We start from the raw sequence: 21470 nt of genomic DNA, 5'->3' as shown, positions 1-21470 counted from the left end.
TGTGGATCTAGGATGTTCTCTGTGAAGGTTGACTTTGGTCCGTGCACTCGGGCAGGTATGGCCAGTCTGAAGTAAACGCGGTGGTTCTGGATCAGTGGCCACAGACAGGCCCCGCTGAAGAACCGGGCTATTTGGTCTGAGGCACTGTCCTTACCACAGTAATCTCTGCTGTACTAGAACAAGCTGCCCTTTTATTTGATCATGAAGTTATTTTAGGGTGTGTCTTATGAAAGCACCTGAAATGTCGTTAGTGTTATTATGGGCTGTCACAAACACACCCTCTCAGAACCTTAGAGGCGGGAGAGTGGGCAAAGCAGGGTGAGCATAAAGCGAAGCTTAATTTAAGCTGTGCCTCCAGCCTGAAGAGAGGCCAGAGCAGGCAGGCAAAGCCTTGCTTCCAGCTGGAGCGGGAGCTTCTGCCCTTTGAGCCAGGGGTTCAGAATGGGGAGGCACGCTGGCCTCTTCCCCTCTTGGCCTACTGCTTCTCCTACTTGAGAAGTTCCCTTTCTCCTGCCCTTTCCTTCTGTAATGGAAACGCTCCTTAGCAAAGTGTTTAAGGGGCAGTGGGTGCTACAAACAAATGGCTTGAACAAAGAGTTGTCTTCACAACAGGCCAGGCAGCTTCCTCATCCCTAGGTCCAGATGCCCACGGCAACTACACAAAACCTAATGACACCTATGGTCATCACAGTTCCTTCTCTACCCCCAAAGATTTCTTATTCTGAAAAAAGAGCACATCAATTTAATACATTCGGTTGCTTCTATGACTGACTTTTTCATTATAAAAATAAATCATTTCAAAGTATTTGCTGAGCTAAGTTGCTGACCTAAAAAAAGAACTGTTCTTAAAAAGCAGTTTGCACCTATACTAAGGTCTTGAAGGAATTCCATCAGGTTTATAAGTGATTTACTGTCCCCTTAGCACTGTAAAAAGAATAAGGAGTGCATATTTACAACTAATAATTGTCGCTGGAGAAGTATGACCATTTGTTTTCCTATGGCCACCAATGGGTAATAGACCATCAGCATCACAAAAATACTGCAGAAAAAAATGAATCTTCTTACAATATATCACTTATTAAATCTTATTAAATGAAAGACAACATAATTGTAATATGGACCTTACATTAAACTAATGATAATTCTCAGGATCTGGAGATAGACATAGCAACAATGAGAAGATTATTAAAAATACCTGAGCTAGTTCTGCCTTTAACTCTTCTTTTTCCTCCTCAGAGAGCATGCTAGGGAAGTCAGCACTGGCTACCGTGTCTTCATCTCTTCCTTGCAGTGGTTCAGTCTCCAGCAAACCTTCAGGTAAGATTGGTAAAACATAATGCGATTTAAAAAAATGAATTTAGCTAAATTCTAGTTCCACAGTCTGGAGGACTAGATACTCTGACCGACCCTCCCACTGAAAAACAACTAAAAATTCCAGAAAAAAAATCCTTCTAAATGTGTGATGAGCTGCCAAGAAAGTAAAGAATACTAAAAATCCCCCAAATTAAGTGAAAGTGGGAAGCCAGAGATGTAAACAAGTCTTCATTAGTTCTACATTTGCCACCCAGAAGAATCTCAGCCTTGGTTTTCAGTGTTCCATGGGATGCTGGGGACAGAGGACAAAGCCCAGAGCCACCAAGGAGAGGAGTTTATGGCGGGACCCCTTCCATAAATCTGCCTCCTCACAGGGTTACACCCTGAGAGTAAGGAGAACTGGAAATAAATACCTTCGCTCCCCACAGGCATGTACAAGGCAAATCGCCTGCCTTAACCCTTGGCATGAAGTGGACAGACCAAAAGGGCTTCCCCTGAGAACTCACAGCCTCCTGGAGTGATCCAAAAGAACCTCAAGATAAGAGAGCATTAAAACTTATTTCCACTTCGGTTATGTAAATACGCAGACATGCAACCTGGAGCAACTGCAGCCGTGAGGAAACATCACGGCCACACTGACTCTGGCAGAGGGACGTGGACTGACCCAGGACTTCTGATTTGTCATGTGAGAAAAACGCCTTATTAGTAAAAAATAGAGTTTCCCTAGTAGAGTCTGTGGGTGTCTGGACAACGCAAATGCGTATGTTTTCTGGAGGACCCAGGAAAGAGGCACACACATGTATGGAAGCTTTATTTATGATGTGCGTTATGACAGAGCTGGTGTTTATACATCTCTGGAAAAGGGGAGGTCTTTTAATTAAGTGTCCTGGAACAAATAATTATCCATTATCACCATTCACAGAGATTAAATTATAAACATTTTAGAAGATGATATGGGATTTTATATTTATGAACCTCTAGGAGGAAGGGATTTCTTGAGACATAAAAAAAGGGTAAATCATGAAAAAAAAAAAGATTGGATAAGATTAAAAATGAGTTATCACTTCATACCTGTTGGAATGGATACTGTCAAAAAGACCACAGATAACAAACGCTGGTGAGGAGAAAACGAAACCCTTGTGCACTGTTGGTGGGATGTAAATTGGTGCAGCCATTACAGAGACAGTATGGAGGTTCTTCAAAAAAACAAAAATGGAACTACTATATGATCCAGCAATTTCATTTCTGCACATTTACCCGAATAAAACAAAAGCACTAATTTGAAAAGATACACACACCCCGATGTTCATAGTAGCATTATTAACAATAACCAAGATATGGAAGCAACCTAAGTGTCTATCAACAGATGAATGGATAAAGAAGACGTGGGGTGTGTGTGTATATATATGTACACATACACAATGGAATATTAGTCATATGAAAGAATGAAATTCTGCCATTTGCAACAAAGTGGGTGGACCTAGAGGGTATTATGCTTATTGAAATAAGTCAGACAGAGAAAGACAAATACTGTCTATGTGGAATCTAAAAAAATAAAACAAACAAATAAATAAAATAGAAACAGACTCACAGATATAAAGAACAATCTAGTGGTTACTGGTGGGAAGAAGGATCAGGGAGGGGAAAGATAGCAGTCAAGGATTGAGAGAGACAAACTACTACATAAAATAAATAAGATACAAGGATATACTGTACAGCACAGGGAATACAGCCAATATTTTAATAATAACTTTAAATGGAGTATAATCTATCAAAATATGGAATCATTATGCAACTAATATATTATAAACCAACTATTAATAATAAAAAACAAGAATGTCTCTTCATCAAACACACTAACTACATGGAAAATAAAGACAAGCCACTAATTGGAAGAAGATATCTCCCACCTGTATAACTAGCAGAAGCTTAGTTCCCAAAATAAACAGAATTCCTACAAACCCATTTAAACAATGGAAATAACCCAATAGAAACATGAGCCAAAAAACCCAAACAGATTCATTATAGGGAGAATTCACAAACAGTTAATAAACCCAAAATAACATGTTCAACCTCACTGATGTTCCAGGAAATACAAATCAAATCATTTCATATCCATTGGATTAGCAAAAAGATAAAAGTCTGATGTTATTGAAAGTTGGTGACTACGTAGAGGATGGAAACTGATACACTGCTGGTGAGAATATAGATACAAATAACTTGAAAAATAATTTATCATTATCTAGTAAAGTTGAACATTCACATACCCTACAATCCAGCGTTCCACACCTATGGATATACCCAAGACACTGGCTCATGAGCACTTGAGGTCATTAATAAGCACTTTCATGGTAGCAAAAAACTGTAGGTCAGCAAAAGTCCATCAACAAAAGAACACATAAGTACACCGTGGTGCATTTACACCAGGAAGATTCGACCCCAGGGAAATGAGTGAACTACAGCCATGCACACCACAGGGATGAAGCTCAGAAGCAAGACACCAAGTCAAAAACACAAGTTGCAGAAGAAGAATAAAGTATAATTTCAGTTACATGAAGTCCAAAAACACACAAAACTAAATAAAATACTACTTAGAAATAAAATTACAAAGACAAGCAAGGCTATGATAAAAAATTCAGGACCATGGTTTTCTCTGAGGAATAGGTGAGACAAGTTTCAATGCTAAATGCTTCTTTTTCATGAGTAATACCTGTTCGTTGTAAAAGACAATAAAATAAAATTACCCATTATTCATTAAAATTACTATTAATCACACTACCCAGAAATAATGATCATTTTGGTCCATCCTTTGTAGTATTTCCTCTATGCATATATGTATATTTTCTTGTATATATTTACATGCACTTACTGTTGTGGATTTCTTTTTTCAATAGGATAACGTGAATATCCTTTATGTCTAAAAACATGTATCTACCTTTATTTATTTTTATGTTTGTACTATATTTTGTCTCATGTATGATTGATAATTTATCCTGTTTATTCAGGAGCTGCAGTGAACATCTCCTTGCCAAGTCATTAGGCAAAATGTTGATGATTTCCTATACACTGGATTACAGAGGCAAAGGCCGTGGACATTTTGAAACCTCCTGCCTAATTACCCCCCAGAAAGGTGGTGCCAGTTTTATGCAAACATCAGCAACCTATCTCTATATCTCTAGATGCTCAGTACAACAATGTCAAGTAGGTCATTTAAAAGGTTTTAAACACTGTCATTTATTTCTGCTGTAAATACTTATGTTTACATGTGGCCAATACATTTTTAATCAGTGTTTTAGTATAACTGTCTAAATCAGAAATCAGCAGCAATGCCAATCACAGTTTCAAGACATTGGCCCAGAAGGTAAGCTGCCCGCCTGCACTGGGGGCTGGGGAAGAGCCATAGGAGGAACCTGGATGACACCCTGGTCTTCATCCCAACTCAACCTGGCCTAGGAACTTAGCGGATACTGCTCAAATGTAGCCAGAACCCAAGTTCCCCATCTTCTCCTCTCTGGACTGTGAGACCGTGTGTACCAGGGAACAGACAATAGTTCCAGGCACTTAGACTTTTCAAGACCTCAAACATCTTTAATATCTTCCTATATTCTAGGAAGAAAAAAATTCAAAACCCATTTTAATTGCTAAGTGAATTGGGAAGCTTCTAGCAAATTTAGGGAAAGAGAGACCTCCCCTTATCCAGTGGGTAGCTTCTACTTTTCAGGGGGAAGGCACATAAATCTTATAAAGTGAGATATTTTCTGTGCTGGCCTTCAGCTCTGATCGGTCACACATGCCACTCCTCAGAGACATCATGAATCTCGAAGTTTCTCTCCAAGAAAGCAGCCATTCAGGAAATCTGCCTGGAGCCCAGGTTGCTAGTTAGGTCAGGTCTAATTAGACCAGTTACCTTCCTTACTCTTATCTTTGAAATAAATGCCTGCTCCCCATCATTTTTTTTGACTCACTGGGTTAGGGAAGCAGCAATCACTCATGAGGTCAAAGGATACTGCCAGAATCCAGGAGTAGGAAAAAGCGGAGCTCGATTTTTTAAAGTGATTAAACAGTGAAATGAAGTCAAAATCACAAAGAAAAAAAGAAACCAATTGGGAAGAGATACCAAGTGATAGGTGATAATGTGAAAAGGTCAGTAAAATGAGAATAAAATGATGTAATTACTACGGAAGCAGATATTAGAGAAGATTAAAAACATTTTTAATAAAAGCAATTATTAGCGGGCAAAACTGCCCAAGAAGCGCAATTTTTAGCAGGTACGAGTATATTATGAACTTGGTTCTCTTTTCCAAATGTGCCAACTACGCCCCCTTTATCTGGCATAGAAGAAAGAACACTACAACAGGAGTCAGGACACCTGCAGTTCTAACTATGGGCTTGTCACTAACCAGCAAAGGACATTTGACCTCAATTATCTCATCTGTAAGATCAGATAATTAAAAGGATTGTTGTTAAGATTTAAGTGATGTTAAATCTGATAAGATACGTGGAAATGTTATAAAATGTTTAAATTTCCATACAAACCTCAACAACATATTGGTGAAATCTGGGAGTAACAGTTTTTTAAAGTATTAATGTGCTATATTCTCTTTTGTGTTATGGTCTCCCCAAGATAGAGTGTTTTTCTAGCTGGTCTAAGGCATCCATCTCTCTGAGGTGGAGAAAGGAGCAAAAGAAACACAAAGGTTAATATTTAGATTTTTATCATTTGAACCTGGATTTGCCAGGAAGACAACAGTTTTGCAAAACAGGCAATATTCTTAGGAGGGGATGTTCTCCACATCTTTATTTCCCTCTTTGTACATCAGAAGCCAAGCCCAGGATATCCAGGCCAGGAAGCTCCCCTTAGGTGCACAGTGTATTAGGATTTACCAAGGATGTATGTGGCTCCTGTTCTGTCCCTGGGAGCGGGCGGGAAGAGGGAAGGGAGAAAGAAGGAGGAGAGCTGTGAGATGTGTATGTCCAATCTTTCACTTTGGGTTTTGGCCCAGAAAGATTTATAGAGGAAACTTCTGGAGATTCTGTTTGCCTCTCCAGACCCACCCTCTAACCTCTTGTACTCTGCTCTGTGCCTGGGAGACTGGCCTAAGGCTTACGTTGATATGGTTCCCTCACCCTTCTGCCTCTTTTCTGCATTGGCCAACGGTGCCCCAGCGGGACACGGGGGAGCAGAAGAAAGGGGTAGGGACTGTCTCCCTCCCTGACAGGCTGCATTGTGCAGTTTTATTTTTCCACCACCAAAGACCACAGCTCCCGTCACTTAGTTTTCTTCTACAGTTCAGCTCTTGTCAAGTTCATAGACCCTGCCCTCTCCACCAGCCTAGGGATTGTATTGACTTCCTGTTGCTGTTGTTCTGAGGAGCTTCAACGTCCCCTGTGGGTTTCCCTTAATTCTTCCTATCTTTCTAGTAGTCTCTTCATTAAACTCTTGAATCAGTACCCATTTTGAGCATACCACCCATCTTCTTCTTTCCTAGTCCCTGACTGACACAGGAAGCCTACCCCATTCTCATTTGGTAGCAGGAGCTCCAGAAAAAACATACCTTTCAGGCTGTCCTCCACCAACCTGGAGCACAGCCACATCCCTGTAAACAGGTGCTGGGTGGTTGGGCAGACGGGCCCTTGGTGTTTAGTTCCCCAATTCACTCTTCTGCAGTCAGTTAACCACGCATGGGACCCAGAACTCCCCTTAGTACTTAGGGAGAAACTTGCTACCTTGGCAAGGGCTTGGTGCCCCTGCAGCAGAAGAGGAGGCTACTGGCACTGTGCAGGGGTCTGGATGGAGGAGGTAGAGAAATCTGTCACCAACGAGAGCCACAGTGAGGCTGAATCAGCCTGGAAGGGGGACTGGGCCCTGATTCAGGTAAGAAGGCAAGATCACAAGTAATATCTGCATAAAACGTCAGTATCAGAAGACTTCATGGTCCCAGTTGCCCAAAGAGCCAGAGAAAAAGTGCAAGGCACTACCTGGGCCCTTTCTGCCTCCATATACCAGATACCCCCTTAGCTGGGACAAGGGAAAGGGGAGCAGAAAAAGGAGAATTCTGAGCTAGAGGGTAATTTTACTGAGGAATTGAGTATTATTTAAAGGGGCTTTAAAAATGATTGTATTGGAATGGACTAAACCAATTTTTCTTCCCCACTATCCAAAGCCCAAGGGTAGCAGGGGTATAGGTACAGATCAGGCATAAGTTTTAAAAATAAAATGGAGCACGTGTATGCACATCAAGGTGTAGTGTGAATAAATCTTGAGGTCCTGCTATGGAGTATTTTGCACTTAAAGACAACCATTTTACTTTCATTTAGTACATGCAACAAAATATATACACTTGTTTTAATAAAAGTAACAAATATTCACAGGTCTGACTCTACTGCAGGAATTGTGCTTCTGCACTGGCCAGGTGACATCCTGGGGAAGCAGGTAGGTCTTTAAATATTCATCAAATGGTACCATCCACCTGCTTTCACTATACCTACAATTGGCCAGTGGTGACTCATTTAAAAATGTCCCGCACATGGAGGTGAATGACACAACAAACTGAACTGACACAACCAGATGCAACTGAGAAGTCACTGTGGGCCAGTCTCAGCCTTTGCTAGTGGGGACCCTCACTCAGGGGACCTGGGTTCAGAGTCTGGCTCAGTTACAAGTTGTTGGGCTCTAACTTAGGTTGGTCTGACTCCTAAGCTTATGCCTTTCCCTGCCTTACAGCCATTTAAAGAATAGTAACCAAAATGTTGTTGAGTGCAAATCAAGAGTGAGCTTTGGATTAAAGTGCCTCCCCTCCAAGCTTGAAATGAAATCACCCCCTGGTATCAACATACCTGAATGCATCCTGCTAATCACTCCAGCGGATTAGGTTGTGGCTTCATGTACACGACTGAAACGTACGGATAGCTACGAGTTAAAATGATCATGAACTGTGATTTCAGATGAGTGACCATACTGTGAATTGTTGGCAAGTATATAAAAGTTACAGAATCTTTTACATAACAAAAGAATCTTGCATGTATGCATGCACGCACCATATTCAGGAATTAACAAATAAATCCAGCTGTATAACCAAGTGAAGGAAGAAAAGTACATATTTTCAAAAAGAATACCAAGTTACCCTAGGACTTAATAAAAAAAAAGAATTCAATAAAATAGCTTAAATGAAAATTCACCATGTTTTAAATAATAAATTTATAACTGTAATATTTATTACCTAATTATATTTTCTTCATGATGTTTGCTTCAGGTATTCTTTTAACACAAAACTTCAAAATATCTCCATTTATTCCCTAAGGGAAAAACTATTGAGCTAATCTCATTACTGTTGGATTTATAATTTTCTCTGAGTGCACAAAAAAATCCCTAATATATGTTAATTTGAGGAGGGTAGAAATTAAAGCCATAAAGCAAATTTATGTATTAGAATCCCTTCTTCACATTTACTAAATCTTCCACAAAAAAACCAAAATATTCTTTCTTATGCACCTCCCTTACTGAACTGCTTTTCACTCATTTACCAAAAACTCGTATCTAGCTTATTATTGAATCACATGTACAGTAGACAGGGTTTTAAATGTTTCTCCTTGCTGCCCTATAGTTTTGGCAGAGGCCTCAAATGCTAAGAGCAATATAATGAGATCTTTACACTCCCCCACATTCTAAAACCAAGGCTTGAACCCTAACACAGGACATGCCAACAGATTTTATAACTGGTTCTGCCAGGGCTGGGATGACCTATCTCCAGCCTTTGAGAGTGGGGGTGACACAGAAACGCTGACGGCCACCTATGGCAGTCTGTAGCTTTAATATATGCAAGGTCCCCGCTATTGAGCACTGGGAAAAGTCCAGGGTGGGCTCTCATCTCCCAAACCCTCTCATATAGGAGTTGGTCAACTAATATTTGTTGAGTTAATCCCTTAAGATAGAAAATCAAGCTGTCAGCTTGAAGTACTGTTTTTTTACAATGTTCTGTTAGTTTCTGGTATACAGCAAAGTGATTCAATTATACATGTATATGTATATATATATTCTTTTTCACATTCTTTTCCATTATGGTTTATCCCAGGATATCGAGTATAGTTCCCTGTGCACTACAGTAGGATCTTGCTGTGTATCTATTTTACCTATAGTAGTTTGTATCTGCTAATTCCAAACTCCTAATTTATCCCTCCCCAACTTCTTTCCCCTTTGGTACCATAAGTTTGTTTTCTATGTTTTATCAAGTCTTCTTGATGCCCTTTCCATATCTTTTCATTATATATCATATTTGTCTATCCTTTTGAATTTTCATGGCTACGACACAATACTGCTTGCTGTGATTTAGCGAACACTCAAAACTATTTAAATCTTAGCTAAATTTTATCTCCTTCCTGCAGTTTCTTTCTCCACCACCCAATCTGCACAACACTCAAATTAATATTTTGAATGCATTATTTTCATCATGTCAAAACCCAGTTTAAAAAACATTACATGGACAGAATTGCTTCTAGCCTGAATCTGAAAATTCTTACACTAGCATTCAAAACCTTCCACAGCTGGCTACAAGTGATGATTTCAACCAGCCTGCCTATGATTCTCCCACCAAAGTCTCAAAACTCACCAGGCTGTCATATGCAGTGTCCCTCACTCATGCTCTATCCATTCTTATGTTTTTGTGCCACTCCATCTCTCTTGAAAGCCTCTCTCCCCTTCCTCCTCAATTTCTAAGAATCCTACCAAGTTGCCAATGACACTAGAATAAGAGATTAACATGCTGTGTGTCTTAAATTGATCTAAAATGGCTTTTTTGCTTTCCCAATATATTACATTGTAGGTTGCTGTATATATTATGATATACAGTATTCTATATCTTACTACTAAATATTATATATAGTAAAAGCCACATTACAACTTGTTTTTTATAACTGCATTAACACACATAATACTATATATTACTATAATTACAGTTAAACAAGTTTATGAAGAAAATATTTCAGACACTGTCCTGTGAAAGTTTATTGTCCTTCTTAAAATATGAAGAACACATGAGTCACCACTATTAATAGCATTGTTTTCTAAAGCTTTGGTGTCATTTAATAATGTAGCTAAAAAAAGTCATCTCCGTAATGCTCAGCCTGAGAGTGTACTAATCAGTTGAATAAAAAAAGACTTTATGCTTTTTACTAAGCATTTCATCTAAAGATGCTTCTGAGGTTGTAGAAGACTAAGTTAAATTCTTATACTCCATCTTTCTACTTTTTTAAAATCTGCTGTTTAAATGATAATCCACCTAGTAGATGCTGGTTAAAATAGACTCTAATCTCTAAAGAAAAATTTGTGACTGACCAAAACCTAATATTGGCTAACAATGGAAGTGACATGCTATTACAGATAGACATCAACAAATATATGGAAATATTTCCTTCCATTTCTCATTTATCCGCATGTACAAGGTGATTGTCTTCTGACTGTAACAGGAAACATACCTTTGATATAAAATTTTTAGGTGCATTGTGTATTGATGAGGTCACCAAAATTCGATAGAATACTAAAGTTGGCAGAAGATATATGGCATCCGATAATTAAATAAGTACTGCACAGCCCTGAAGGGCAGGCTGTCTTCAAGAAGCTCAAAGCAATCAGAGATGCACATGAACCTAAATTATCATTTCTGCAACTAAGGTCTGACCAGGACTGTTACCTACCTCCAGGAATAAGAATCCCAGATGGTCTGAACTGACCCCACTTACCCAAGCCTTCCCTGGTCTCACACCCAACCCGTGTCTTTAGCGTGCTCCTGAAGGCACTGAGAGCTGTGGGAAGTTGAGGGATGGAGAGGCGCTGCTCACTCTATGGCTACGGTGGCACTGCCCAGGCCCATGGGAGTGGCTTGCTTTGTGGCATCATTTTACTGGGCTAACTACAGAAAATGTCACTGTATTAAGACACAGCTTCAATTATTGTGAAAGACCAGCTGGCCATTCAGGCTGGGAATCCCAGGTTGGCTGCATCTTTGAGACATCTTATTCTGTGGTCTGTTAGGTCCAGATATTTTATTTCACTACTTCACATTGTGGTGATCAGCCTCTTAGATGATAGTTTCCACTAACAAATCTTCTGGGAGATTGATTTGCCAAGTAGACCAAGTTTCTTTTGGGAAATTCTGTGCTCTTTACTTTCACAGAACACAATCTACTTGAGAAACCAAATGAACAGCAAAAGATTATTTGATAAGCATTGGGAAGAATAAAGAGAGTTTGATGACTTCAAGACATCTATCACTTATGCTATATTTTAATTGCATGATTCATTGTCTTTCTCCTCCTTTAGATTATGAGGTACTTTATTCACTCAATACTAGGTTCTCCATAAACCTCAATATCTGTGGACTAATTTAATTAGCTCTCATGACCTTACATATGTACTATTCAAATGCCTATAAATTAAATCTGCTGTTCAGTCAGGGCAGCATCTGTCTTTCTGTAGTGTTGAAGACAAAATGACCGAGACATACAACCAACGCAGTGGCCATTGACAGAAGTAGTAAACAATGCGGCAGAGAAGTAAACCATCAGCACACGTCAGTATATCAGCTGTCCTGGCAACATCACTCCATTCTTGTTACTGCATCTAGTCCCTTCAAGAACTACATAAAGCCAGAAGCTAGCTTTCATTCCACCAATGTCCTGCCTGAGTTTATACATTTATATTCCCAGATAAAACAATTCTAAGTTTCTACTTTCTTGAAAAAGATGCAAGTAAGTAAAGTGAGAAAGATTAAGAGGAATTAGGATCCTCAAGACATGATGGATGACCCTAGCGTATTAACTCCATTTCATAACAGAAAACACCTACAGCAGGATCTTACCCAACATCCCGACAAGCTGAAAACTGGCATATACCTGGGACTATTTGTGTTAGAAAGGTGTCCCTTCATGTCACCCAGGACATAGTTATGTTATAATATCCAACTTCTGTGTTAATTCATGTTGTTTAGAATATATCAATAAAAGAAAACTTTAGTTAACTGCGAATACTGTAGAAAAAAATTTTTTTAAATGTTTAAAAGCGGGTCAAGAGAAAAAGTATAGAAGCCATTAGGTTTTCTGAAATGAAAGCTAGAAACAGAGAAGCTTAAGTTCCTTACAGCTGATGTGGTAGATATGTTCCTCCAGGGGCTGCTTCTGAACTTCACTCTTGTGGGGCCAACGTGAATCGCAACCAAAGAGTGAGCCACTCAGACCTGAGCTTTTATTCCTCACCTGAGGTCACATGGCCTCATCCATGCCAATGGCTTCTGTTGGTTATGAACATTTCAAGGGACCACTCTCAAAGCCATGGGAAAAAAAGCAAAGTCAATTTTCAACTAAAAGATGTAAAATATTTCTCATGAATCTTCTTGGCTTCTCCAATTGCCTACGTTTCAAGTCTAAGATTAAGGCACTTGGAATATTCTTCCCATTTCAAACCATCATGTGCTATTCTTGAAAGGCATAATTTGACACACAGAAAATAGATGCAAGGTGGATAAATCTGCAACTCAGACCAAAACAACCCAAAAACAAAGTCATAAAAACACAGCAGCCACAAATTTGTGAATAGAAAAACAAACAAACAGTTATGGAAAAACAAAAAATAACTAATCTTCCTGATGGACAGACTCTAGGAACTTCCTTCTCTGAATAAACTCCTACATTGATGAGGAAGAATAAAACTATTGCAGGAATGAGTATAGACAAACCAAAAATAGGTATATCACCTTAACCTTTAAATCATCTTTTCTTCCTGTATCCCCATCCTCATTTCACAACCCCCAGCCCTTTATATACATATTCAAAATTACCGCTCATGAAACTTGGAAAAGGAAACCAAACCTGACAAAAGATAAATTCTCGGAATTTAATACCTAGCCTTAGATTTTTGCCTTGAACAAGAAGGGACAGTCTCACTTATATTACAAGAAAAGCCCAGGGTAATAAACTATCATGGATTCAAACTCATCAACAAAAAGTAGCAGTTATTTTAAAAAAGAACGAAATCCCTTCTCCTTTTCTCCCTTCCTCTCCCCTCTTTCTTCTTACACCATCAGAAATAGAATAGAATTGAATTTTCCATTTATTTATTTGGTGAGTCGTCCTGAGATACCTGAGCTACAGTCAAGGGACCCGGGACCAGTTTCTCATTTCCTCCAACGCCTGAGGGAGTGAGACAGACACAAGCTTGCATGCGGTCAGCTTCACTGGACAGGCTACACTCCCATCCTCGATCATTCCTTGAATGCTTGTGGGTCTTTGTAAAGGGCTGGGTTATTCTTCAGGGCAAGTTCATGGAAAAATAGTAAAACCATTCCCTTTGCAATCAGAACAAAATATAACTTTTTTCCCCAAGGCGTATTTACAGAAAGGGGTAAATAGTAACAAAGACCTCTGCAGGCCTAAGCTTTTTTTTTTTTTCTTTAAATAAGAATTTAAAATTCTTTAGTCCTTATACAACATTATGGAGATGGTAAGCGTTAAAGAATGATGCCAGGATGCAGCCTATTCGTACCACAGCCAGACTTGAAGGCCTGATCATTTAAAAAGCATCGGTCAGAGGTACAGGCAGTCTTCCCTTTACTTTAAACAATCAGTTCAGTAACATTCACATTTCCCCAGTTTTGCTTATCAAATCTTTAGCATTTCAAATAGCTGCTACTGACAATGTCCAGGAGAAAATCTTTTTCTCCTGAAATCTCAGTAGGAAAATAAATGCTAAAGGAGATAGAAAGATGTTTCTGAATCATGAAATGTTCAGCAGAAATAAAATATGCAAAAATTAGGAAAGCTTAAGGCTAGTCATATACAAGAAAATGCAATGGCTAAATAATATATGAAAAGACCCCCTTACTAGTAAGAAGGAAAATGCAAAATAAAATTGCAAAGTGGTATGATTTTTCGTCTAAGAAATCAGCAAAAATTCGAACATGGTAGGACAGGCTGTGTTGGCAAGGTTGTAGAGAAACATTAGTGGCTTCCGGACTCTGACAGCTGATTGGGAGAGCCTCTGACCCCCTCATCCCACTCTTGAGAATCAATCTTACAGAAAAAAAGAAGACATAAGAAAATAGGAATGAAATATTTACTGTAGCATTGTTGGTAGCGGTAGAAAACTAGAAGAAGCTGGCTGTCCTGAAGCAAGTACAGGACACCCACACTGCATACTATTTTCAGTTATTAAAAATAATGAACTGGAACGACATGCATGGACTAGGAGGAACGTTCATTGTATGTTATTAAATGTGTAAAGCAGGCTGCCAAGTCATGTTCACCCATGACTCATTTGGGGAGAGGAATAAAAATTGTTGGGAAAGGCAGTCTCAAGCATGCAGTCTTTGGACCCCCATTTGGATGAATGAGAACAGGGCCTTGGGCCTGGAATACTTCCTGAGAGATAAAGAGCCCACGTAGCCTGTACCGGGCTTATCATGTCGTGAGGGAATCTCTTTCCCTAGCTCAGGCTCAGAGGGTGCTCTTTTGCTCTGCTTCAGCATGTGTGTCAATGGCCTGCAAGTGCACCCCAGCTTTCAGTATTTCAGACTCCACAGGGGTGGGGTTGGGGTCGTTCCTCTCTATTGCTGATGGCGGTAGAAAGGAGGGGGTGAGGAAGGTCAATTGCCCCAGTCAGCTGCCAGGTGAGGGAGGGGACCTGCTAGCCATGAAGGATCCAGACACACTACTGAAGCTGCTCTGGCTCTCTTTTCTATGTAAGAAAAGCACTGTTCCATCTAGAGCTTGACTGCGTTGTTGTATTTTCCTTGGCAACTCCAACATGAAGATACAACGGACAGGAGTGTTTAGAGTCCTCTCCTAGCATTGGTGCACAGTGTTCTGCTCCCTTGGGATTAATAACCAGCACAGAGTACTCTGCTCAACAAAAATACCTTTTATATGCGAACGTGAAGGCCTGTGTGTTTGTAAGAGCACTGAGAAAGGTGAGAAAAGATACACACCGAATCATTAATGCTGTTTACTGCAAAAGGGTGTGATTGGATAGGGAAAAGATTAACTGTTTTACATACCTCTGTATTCCCTGGCTGGTTACAACAAGCACGTGCAATGGACTGAATGTTTGTGGCCTCTAAATTCACATGGTGAAATCATAATGCCTAATGTGATGATATTAGGAGGTGGGGTCTTTGGGAAGTGATTAGGTCATTAGGGTACAGCCCTCATGAATGGGATTAGTGCCCTTATAAAAGAGACCCCAGAGAGATCTCTCCCCACTTCCATCATGTGAGGACATAGCAAAAAGATGACCATCCATGAACCAGGACGTGGGCTCCCACCAGACACAGAATCTGCTGGCACCTTGACCTTGGACTTCCTAGGCTCCAGAACTGTGATAAATACATTTCTACTGTTTAAGCCCCAGTCTATGGTAGTTTTTTATGGCAGCCTGAATGGACCGACATAGCATGTAATTGTTAAAATTTTTCAAAATTTGTATTTTAACATTTCAAATTTATGTATAAGTAAAACTTAAAAGGATTTCAAAAATATAAATGTAGATATAAGATACTACTTATCCTAGCCAATGCAGGTAAGAAAGATAGTACTTAAATCTTGGCTATTAATTTTTAAAATATCCAGAAAATGGGTTCAGGAGTCCTTTGGCTGCAAATATGTCTCACAATTGTTATAGTAAGGAAGTCCTTTCTAATATCTAACTCAAATTACTGTTGCTACCATCAAAGCAGACACCTCATTTCCATTCAAGTCAACCAACACTTATTTATTTACTATTTATTATTTATTTATTATCTTTTATTAGTGGAATTAGTGAAATACACAATATCACCGATGTGGTATTTTTAACAATATTAACTGGTATGCTCAGCACATTGTCTTAAAGACAAATACTGAAGACTAGCAACAACGAAAAAGACGAAATATGTTAAATGTCAAAAAAATGGAGGAGTATATACTCTATGGTAAACCCATAAAAAGGAACATTTTGCATCATAAAAAATCATTTTCCAGAAAAACAATTAATGATAACATTAAAAGCTCAAAATATCATGTTAATTTTAAAACATATAAAACTATAGTTTCAAATTTTGTATCAAATATTGTATAAAATGTGTATATTTCCTATGCACAGAAAAAAGATTATAAGGAGGAAGTCCACAAAAATCTTAAAAATTAGTAATACTGGGAAGTGGATTTACAGGTGATTTTTTCCCTTTACTTCCACTTTCCTGTATTCCTCAAATTTTCTAAAATAAATATATATTAAGAAAAAAGTACAGATCTTTCTAGTTGGATTCCTTAGGGCCCCTATGTCATACCTGTCCCATCTAAGGATAAGCTGGTCTATCACATCACAGTAGAGCCTTTGGTGGCTCCTTACTGGATACAGAATAAAATCTAGCCCTCAAAGCAGAGCATCGAGACTGGGTAGAGCCCCTCTACACTGGGCCCTTCAGCCTTTCTCCATCAAGGCTGTACCAGCTCACCAGTCATTCTCAGAGCAGTGGGCAATCTCTGCTCTCATTCCTCTACTCATCTTTGGCAAGTCATGCCCTTCCCTACCATCTTCATGTGTCCAACACTGCTTCATTCTCAAAGACCAGGTCAAATGGTGCCTACATTGTGAAGCTTTTCTCTGAATTAACTGTTTCCTCATGTATGTGTCTTATCTGTTCTCACTGGCTCCATTCTAGCACTCTTCACGGTGAATTTAGGGCTTATTAGTCCTTACCCACGGACTCTTCGAGAATAGAGACACTGTCTTAATTATGTCCAAATCTCCAGCACTTAGTGCTGTTGTGGCATATAATAGAATTATTGGAACCTCTGGCCAAAAATCACCAAGAAAATAGAAAAAACAAAAAGGATTGCTGGATCAGGGAGTCCTTTCTGAGCAAAAGAGTCACAGAATCTTACAAATTGCAATAAAAAAATCAAAACCAAGTCCCATTTTTAAAAAGCCATACTTGGGGGAGAAAGAATAGATGAGTCTTTTCAACTGTGCCAATGTTATCACCAAAGAACAGTATATGTACGGTATATGTATAAACCCATTAAATATCTCAATTCACTTTACAGTTTTGGTATCAGTGGGAGACAATGCACACTTCTAAATCATGAATGGTGATTTTTATTTCAAATATAAAGTGGGTGAAGGAATATGCATGAAGAAATCTTAACTTACGCAAACCAAGCAAAACGCACCCAAGCAAAGGGGGTCTGAATTTTAGAAGGTGGCTGAGGAGACAGTGCCTTTGGAGACCAGCCAGGGAGGGACAGAGGGAACATACAGCCCCAGAGTTCCCGTCCTCCAGGTCTCTCAGACAGCACTCACATGCCCACTGCAATCAGAAGTCACCAGAAGCTGGCCAACTGTCCCATGTTCACAGACACACAAGACTTTGCTCACTCTGGGAATAAATGATTATTGAGGAACAATTAAAAATTAGGTCATGTTGAATTACTGAGAAACTGTGTATATCATTTGTCTCTATTTTGTGAAAACATTTCTGATATTTTCAATGCACTTTTTTTTTCAAAGAAAATATGTATTTAAATCTGTGGCTAGTACAATTTTGCACACAGGTAGTCAATTTTCAATGCATTTTAAACAAATGACTCGATCCAGAAATATTTTTTTAAGAAGACCAAACTAAAGAATTTATTAATGGAATTTATGGCATGTTAAACATAGAAGCAGAAAGCATCCTAGTCCTCTTTTAAAATCCTTCCCACTTGGTGGCAAACAAAACTAAAAAAAAAAACAGTCTTCAAGTAAGATGACTGAAAGAACGGTTTAAATAATAATCAGTGGCTTAGGTCCAAGAGGGAGGGGATATATGTATACATACAGCTGATTCACTTCGTTGTACAGCAGAAACTAACACAACATTGTAAAGCAATTATACTCCAATAAAAAATTTTTTAAAAATAAAATAAAATGTATGTCCTTTTAGAAAGGTGCCACCGCAGAAGTTTAACACAGACTAGCAACTATAAAACATGGCAGTGATGGCAGGCTCTCCTATGTGCCCCAGGCAACCCAACCCAGGCAGGCAGGTGGTAATCACGCACCAAGGAGACTTCATCTGGCGATGCAACAATGTGGAAACACAAGGAAACAAGAGCTTTAAAAAATGCCCTATGATTCCAAAGCATTCTTGTGCAGTAAGTCATTTAAAAATTTTCATCGACATCTCATATTTTGTGATATAAGGGCTCAATTCTAGCACATTTTTCTTGTACATTAAGGCAAGCTAAACTTGATATCTTTTTCCTTTAGAATTTCATTTGAATTGAAATGTGTCTAAACACAGAATTTAATCTTGGTTTTATGTGTCACACAAACATCAGTAATTATTTAGTAAGTCATACAAATCTAGCAAAACATTTTTTAGGCCATATGATTGGTAAGAATTAAAATCAATAAAATCCAGCCTTTGATCCTTCAAGCCATAATCAAGAAACCATTTGAGTAGATAGGATTGCTTATTTAAATTAGAACAAACAAACAAAATATCTTTACTTTTATGGAAGTTTTCTTTCACCAGAATCAGATTTAGTTTCATAGCAGTGTCTAGATTTTATAGACTCTTTGTTTCCTTAAGTGCCAGAAGAGGTCAGTAATGTTATGTTAACATAATGCATGTTCTTTTTCCTAAGAATGAAGGAAAAAGAGTCAACCTTGTCCTTTTTTGCTATGACTTTTCAGTCAGATGGGTTTCTCAACCTCAACACTACTTGACATTTGGGGCCAGAGAATTTTTTGTTGTGGGAGACAGTCGTATGCATGGTAAGATGTTCAATAATTGATAGGGCTTCTGCCAGATAGATACCAGTAGTACCCTTCCGCCAGCTGGGAATATCAAACTGTCTCCAGACATTGCCCAATGTTTGCAGGGCAAAACCACACCTGGTTGAGAACCATTAAGGAAGCTCTCCTGGGGCACAGAGGCAGCCCCACATCCACAATGACGGCTGCTGCGAGGGACCTGACACTTGTATTCTCTATGTGTCAGGCCCTACGTCAACGGGTTCGATGCTCATTAATTCATATGGTTAGGTATCACTAGCCCTAATTTATAGATGAGAAAATTGATGTTTACAGAGAGAAAATGGTTGAGCCATGTTCCCCTGCTTTTTCTATATTCAGGCAACTTGTCCCTAGACCTCCCAGCTTTGGAAACTGCCCATGTGTTTGTAAATAGACTTCCCTTACTCCATGCATCCAAATATGTGTGTAGAGGGATAGAACTGGGGCAGCCACTGTCAGTGAAGAGAGACATAAAATAAAGAAGAACTCGTGATTTTTTCATCTCCAGCGAATAACTGAAAAATCACTTATCAACCTGGCCACTACACATTTCAAATACTACAAAGATGCCTTCAAAGACAAAAAGACACAGGAGACTCAAATTGCCCTAAAGCTTTTAAAGTACTGTAAGAACCTCCCAGTGGCTGAGAGCCTTTGGGGCTGCTGCTGCTCTAATCAGATCCACTGGAAACTAACCACAGATCTTCTGTCCCTAAAGGTGGACAGACCTTGAGTTCCTCCTGTCAGGGAGCAAAGCAGAGTTCAAGATCACATGAAGATTGGGCTGAGAGCCAGGGTCTTGGCATGAAGCCCTGGGCACAATCCTCGCTCCTGGTAGGGCTTTGACAGTGTTGACCTTCCCAGATGCTGGCCCTATTTATTTAAGTGGAGGCACAGGCTCACTCAGAGGGCCCTGGGCTACCTGATCCCTTGGCCTAGAGCTGCAGACGTGCTGGCCAGCCTCGCCTGCATGGACCCCAGCAGTGACTGCTACTAACCACACTCAGTTGTGACACCCCTACCTCTCTCTTCTATTTCCTTTTTTCTGGGGATACTAGTGACTCTATCGTCTCAGGTAAAGGACACCCAAATGCCTCTTTGAAAATCGGATGGTGCAACTCCTCACCTCTGAGGTTTAGTGGGCTTCACTCAATTCCCTTTGGACTCTTCCCCGTCACCAATTATGTACACTTTTATTTACTTTGTTCCTGTCATCCCTCTGAATCCTTAGCAATAAGATGAAAGGAAAAGCAACTTGGCATGTTTTTTAATAATCTTTTGGGGTACAGTTCAGTTGAGAGTAATCATTGGAAAGGCAACCTTGTTTCCGAAGTGTGGCTTAACTTTAAGAAAATATTAAATTATGTTATTTTAGAAATAACAAGTTTGCACACCTGATTAGAACATTATATTTTACTTTGTGTAGAAAATAGATTTTGCTTAAAAAAATTCCTCCAACTATTCTGCATCTTAGAGTTCTGAATCATACACTTAAAAAGACACGAAAAAGTCTTTAGGGTCTGGCAGGAAGAAAGAGGGAAGGGTCTCCTGATTTGGGGGACAAACATTTCTCTAAAATTCTCCATGGTAGAAAAGAAACTCAAAAGATGCATGAAAATGAGAATGCAGAAAAATAAGAAAAGTTACATTTCCTGCATTTCTAAGCATGTGAACTTGATTCATACTGCTCAATACGGAACTGCAACAAGGGGCGGACAGGTGCTGTTATTTAATTAGAGATTATGAAGACAACAGCCCTACCAAGACAAGCAATGTAAAATGAGTTAAGGATTTAGAAAGTCACAGCAATAGCACATAAACAGAGGGTTTAGTCTAGAAAAGGGACAGCTCTAGAGGCTGCGCGTATAGGGAGGCATGCAAACAGGAAAAGGACAGCAGCTTTTTTTTCGGCAAGCAATAAGAAAGATGAGATAAGATTTCAGCAAGCAAGATGACGAGTCTGTGCTTGGAAATATTTTCAGATTATAAATTAAATGTAGTTCCCCATGATCTAGAGAAGGTTGGGAAAATCTTTTCTGGAGCTCCTCAGGGGGAGGTTCACCATCGGACCGTTCTGATGAAAAGCACAGACTTGGCCAGATATCACTGAGGAATAGTCTTAAGGTTGTTGTTCTTATTTTCCTGCCTAACGATTCAGGAATATGACTACAGCTTCACTACTAAGGGGGAGGAGTTCTAGTGCTGGGTCTGCGACTCACTGGGTAAGTGGTTCCGAGCAGGATTCTTCCTTACTCGCGCCTTTGTGCCCCGTGTATAAAATAAGGGGGGCAGCGTGTCACGCACATGAATCTGTTTGGATACCATGTGATGAGGGAGGTGGAGAGTCTAA

The 21470-nt window shown here is 39.4% G+C and overlaps 1 protein-coding gene across 4 annotated transcripts in view; it reads right to left on the bottom strand.

Moving 5' to 3' along the window:
- TPD52L1 (TPD52 like 1) overlaps positions 1 to 21470 on the bottom strand; it is a 99201-nt gene that overhangs the window by 32462 nt on the left and 45269 nt on the right. For all 4 annotated transcript variants that reach the window (XR_009054239.1, XM_057738260.1, XM_057738258.1 and 1 more), the window contains exon 2: positions 1196 to 1311. Coding sequence is in view for 3 of the 4 variants with exons in the window: in XM_057738260.1 (XP_057594243.1) it covers positions 1196 to 1311 (116 nt within the window). In the remaining variant the exon portion in view is untranslated. The remainder of the gene's footprint in view (positions 1 to 1195; positions 1312 to 21470) is intronic.

Source organism: Hippopotamus amphibius, chromosome 6 (assembly GCF_030028045.1).
Source record: "Hippopotamus amphibius kiboko isolate mHipAmp2 chromosome 6, mHipAmp2.hap2, whole genome shotgun sequence".
Taxonomy (NCBI): Eukaryota; Metazoa; Chordata; class Mammalia; order Artiodactyla; family Hippopotamidae; genus Hippopotamus; species Hippopotamus amphibius.
This window is presented reverse-complemented; position numbering and strand designations above follow the sequence as displayed.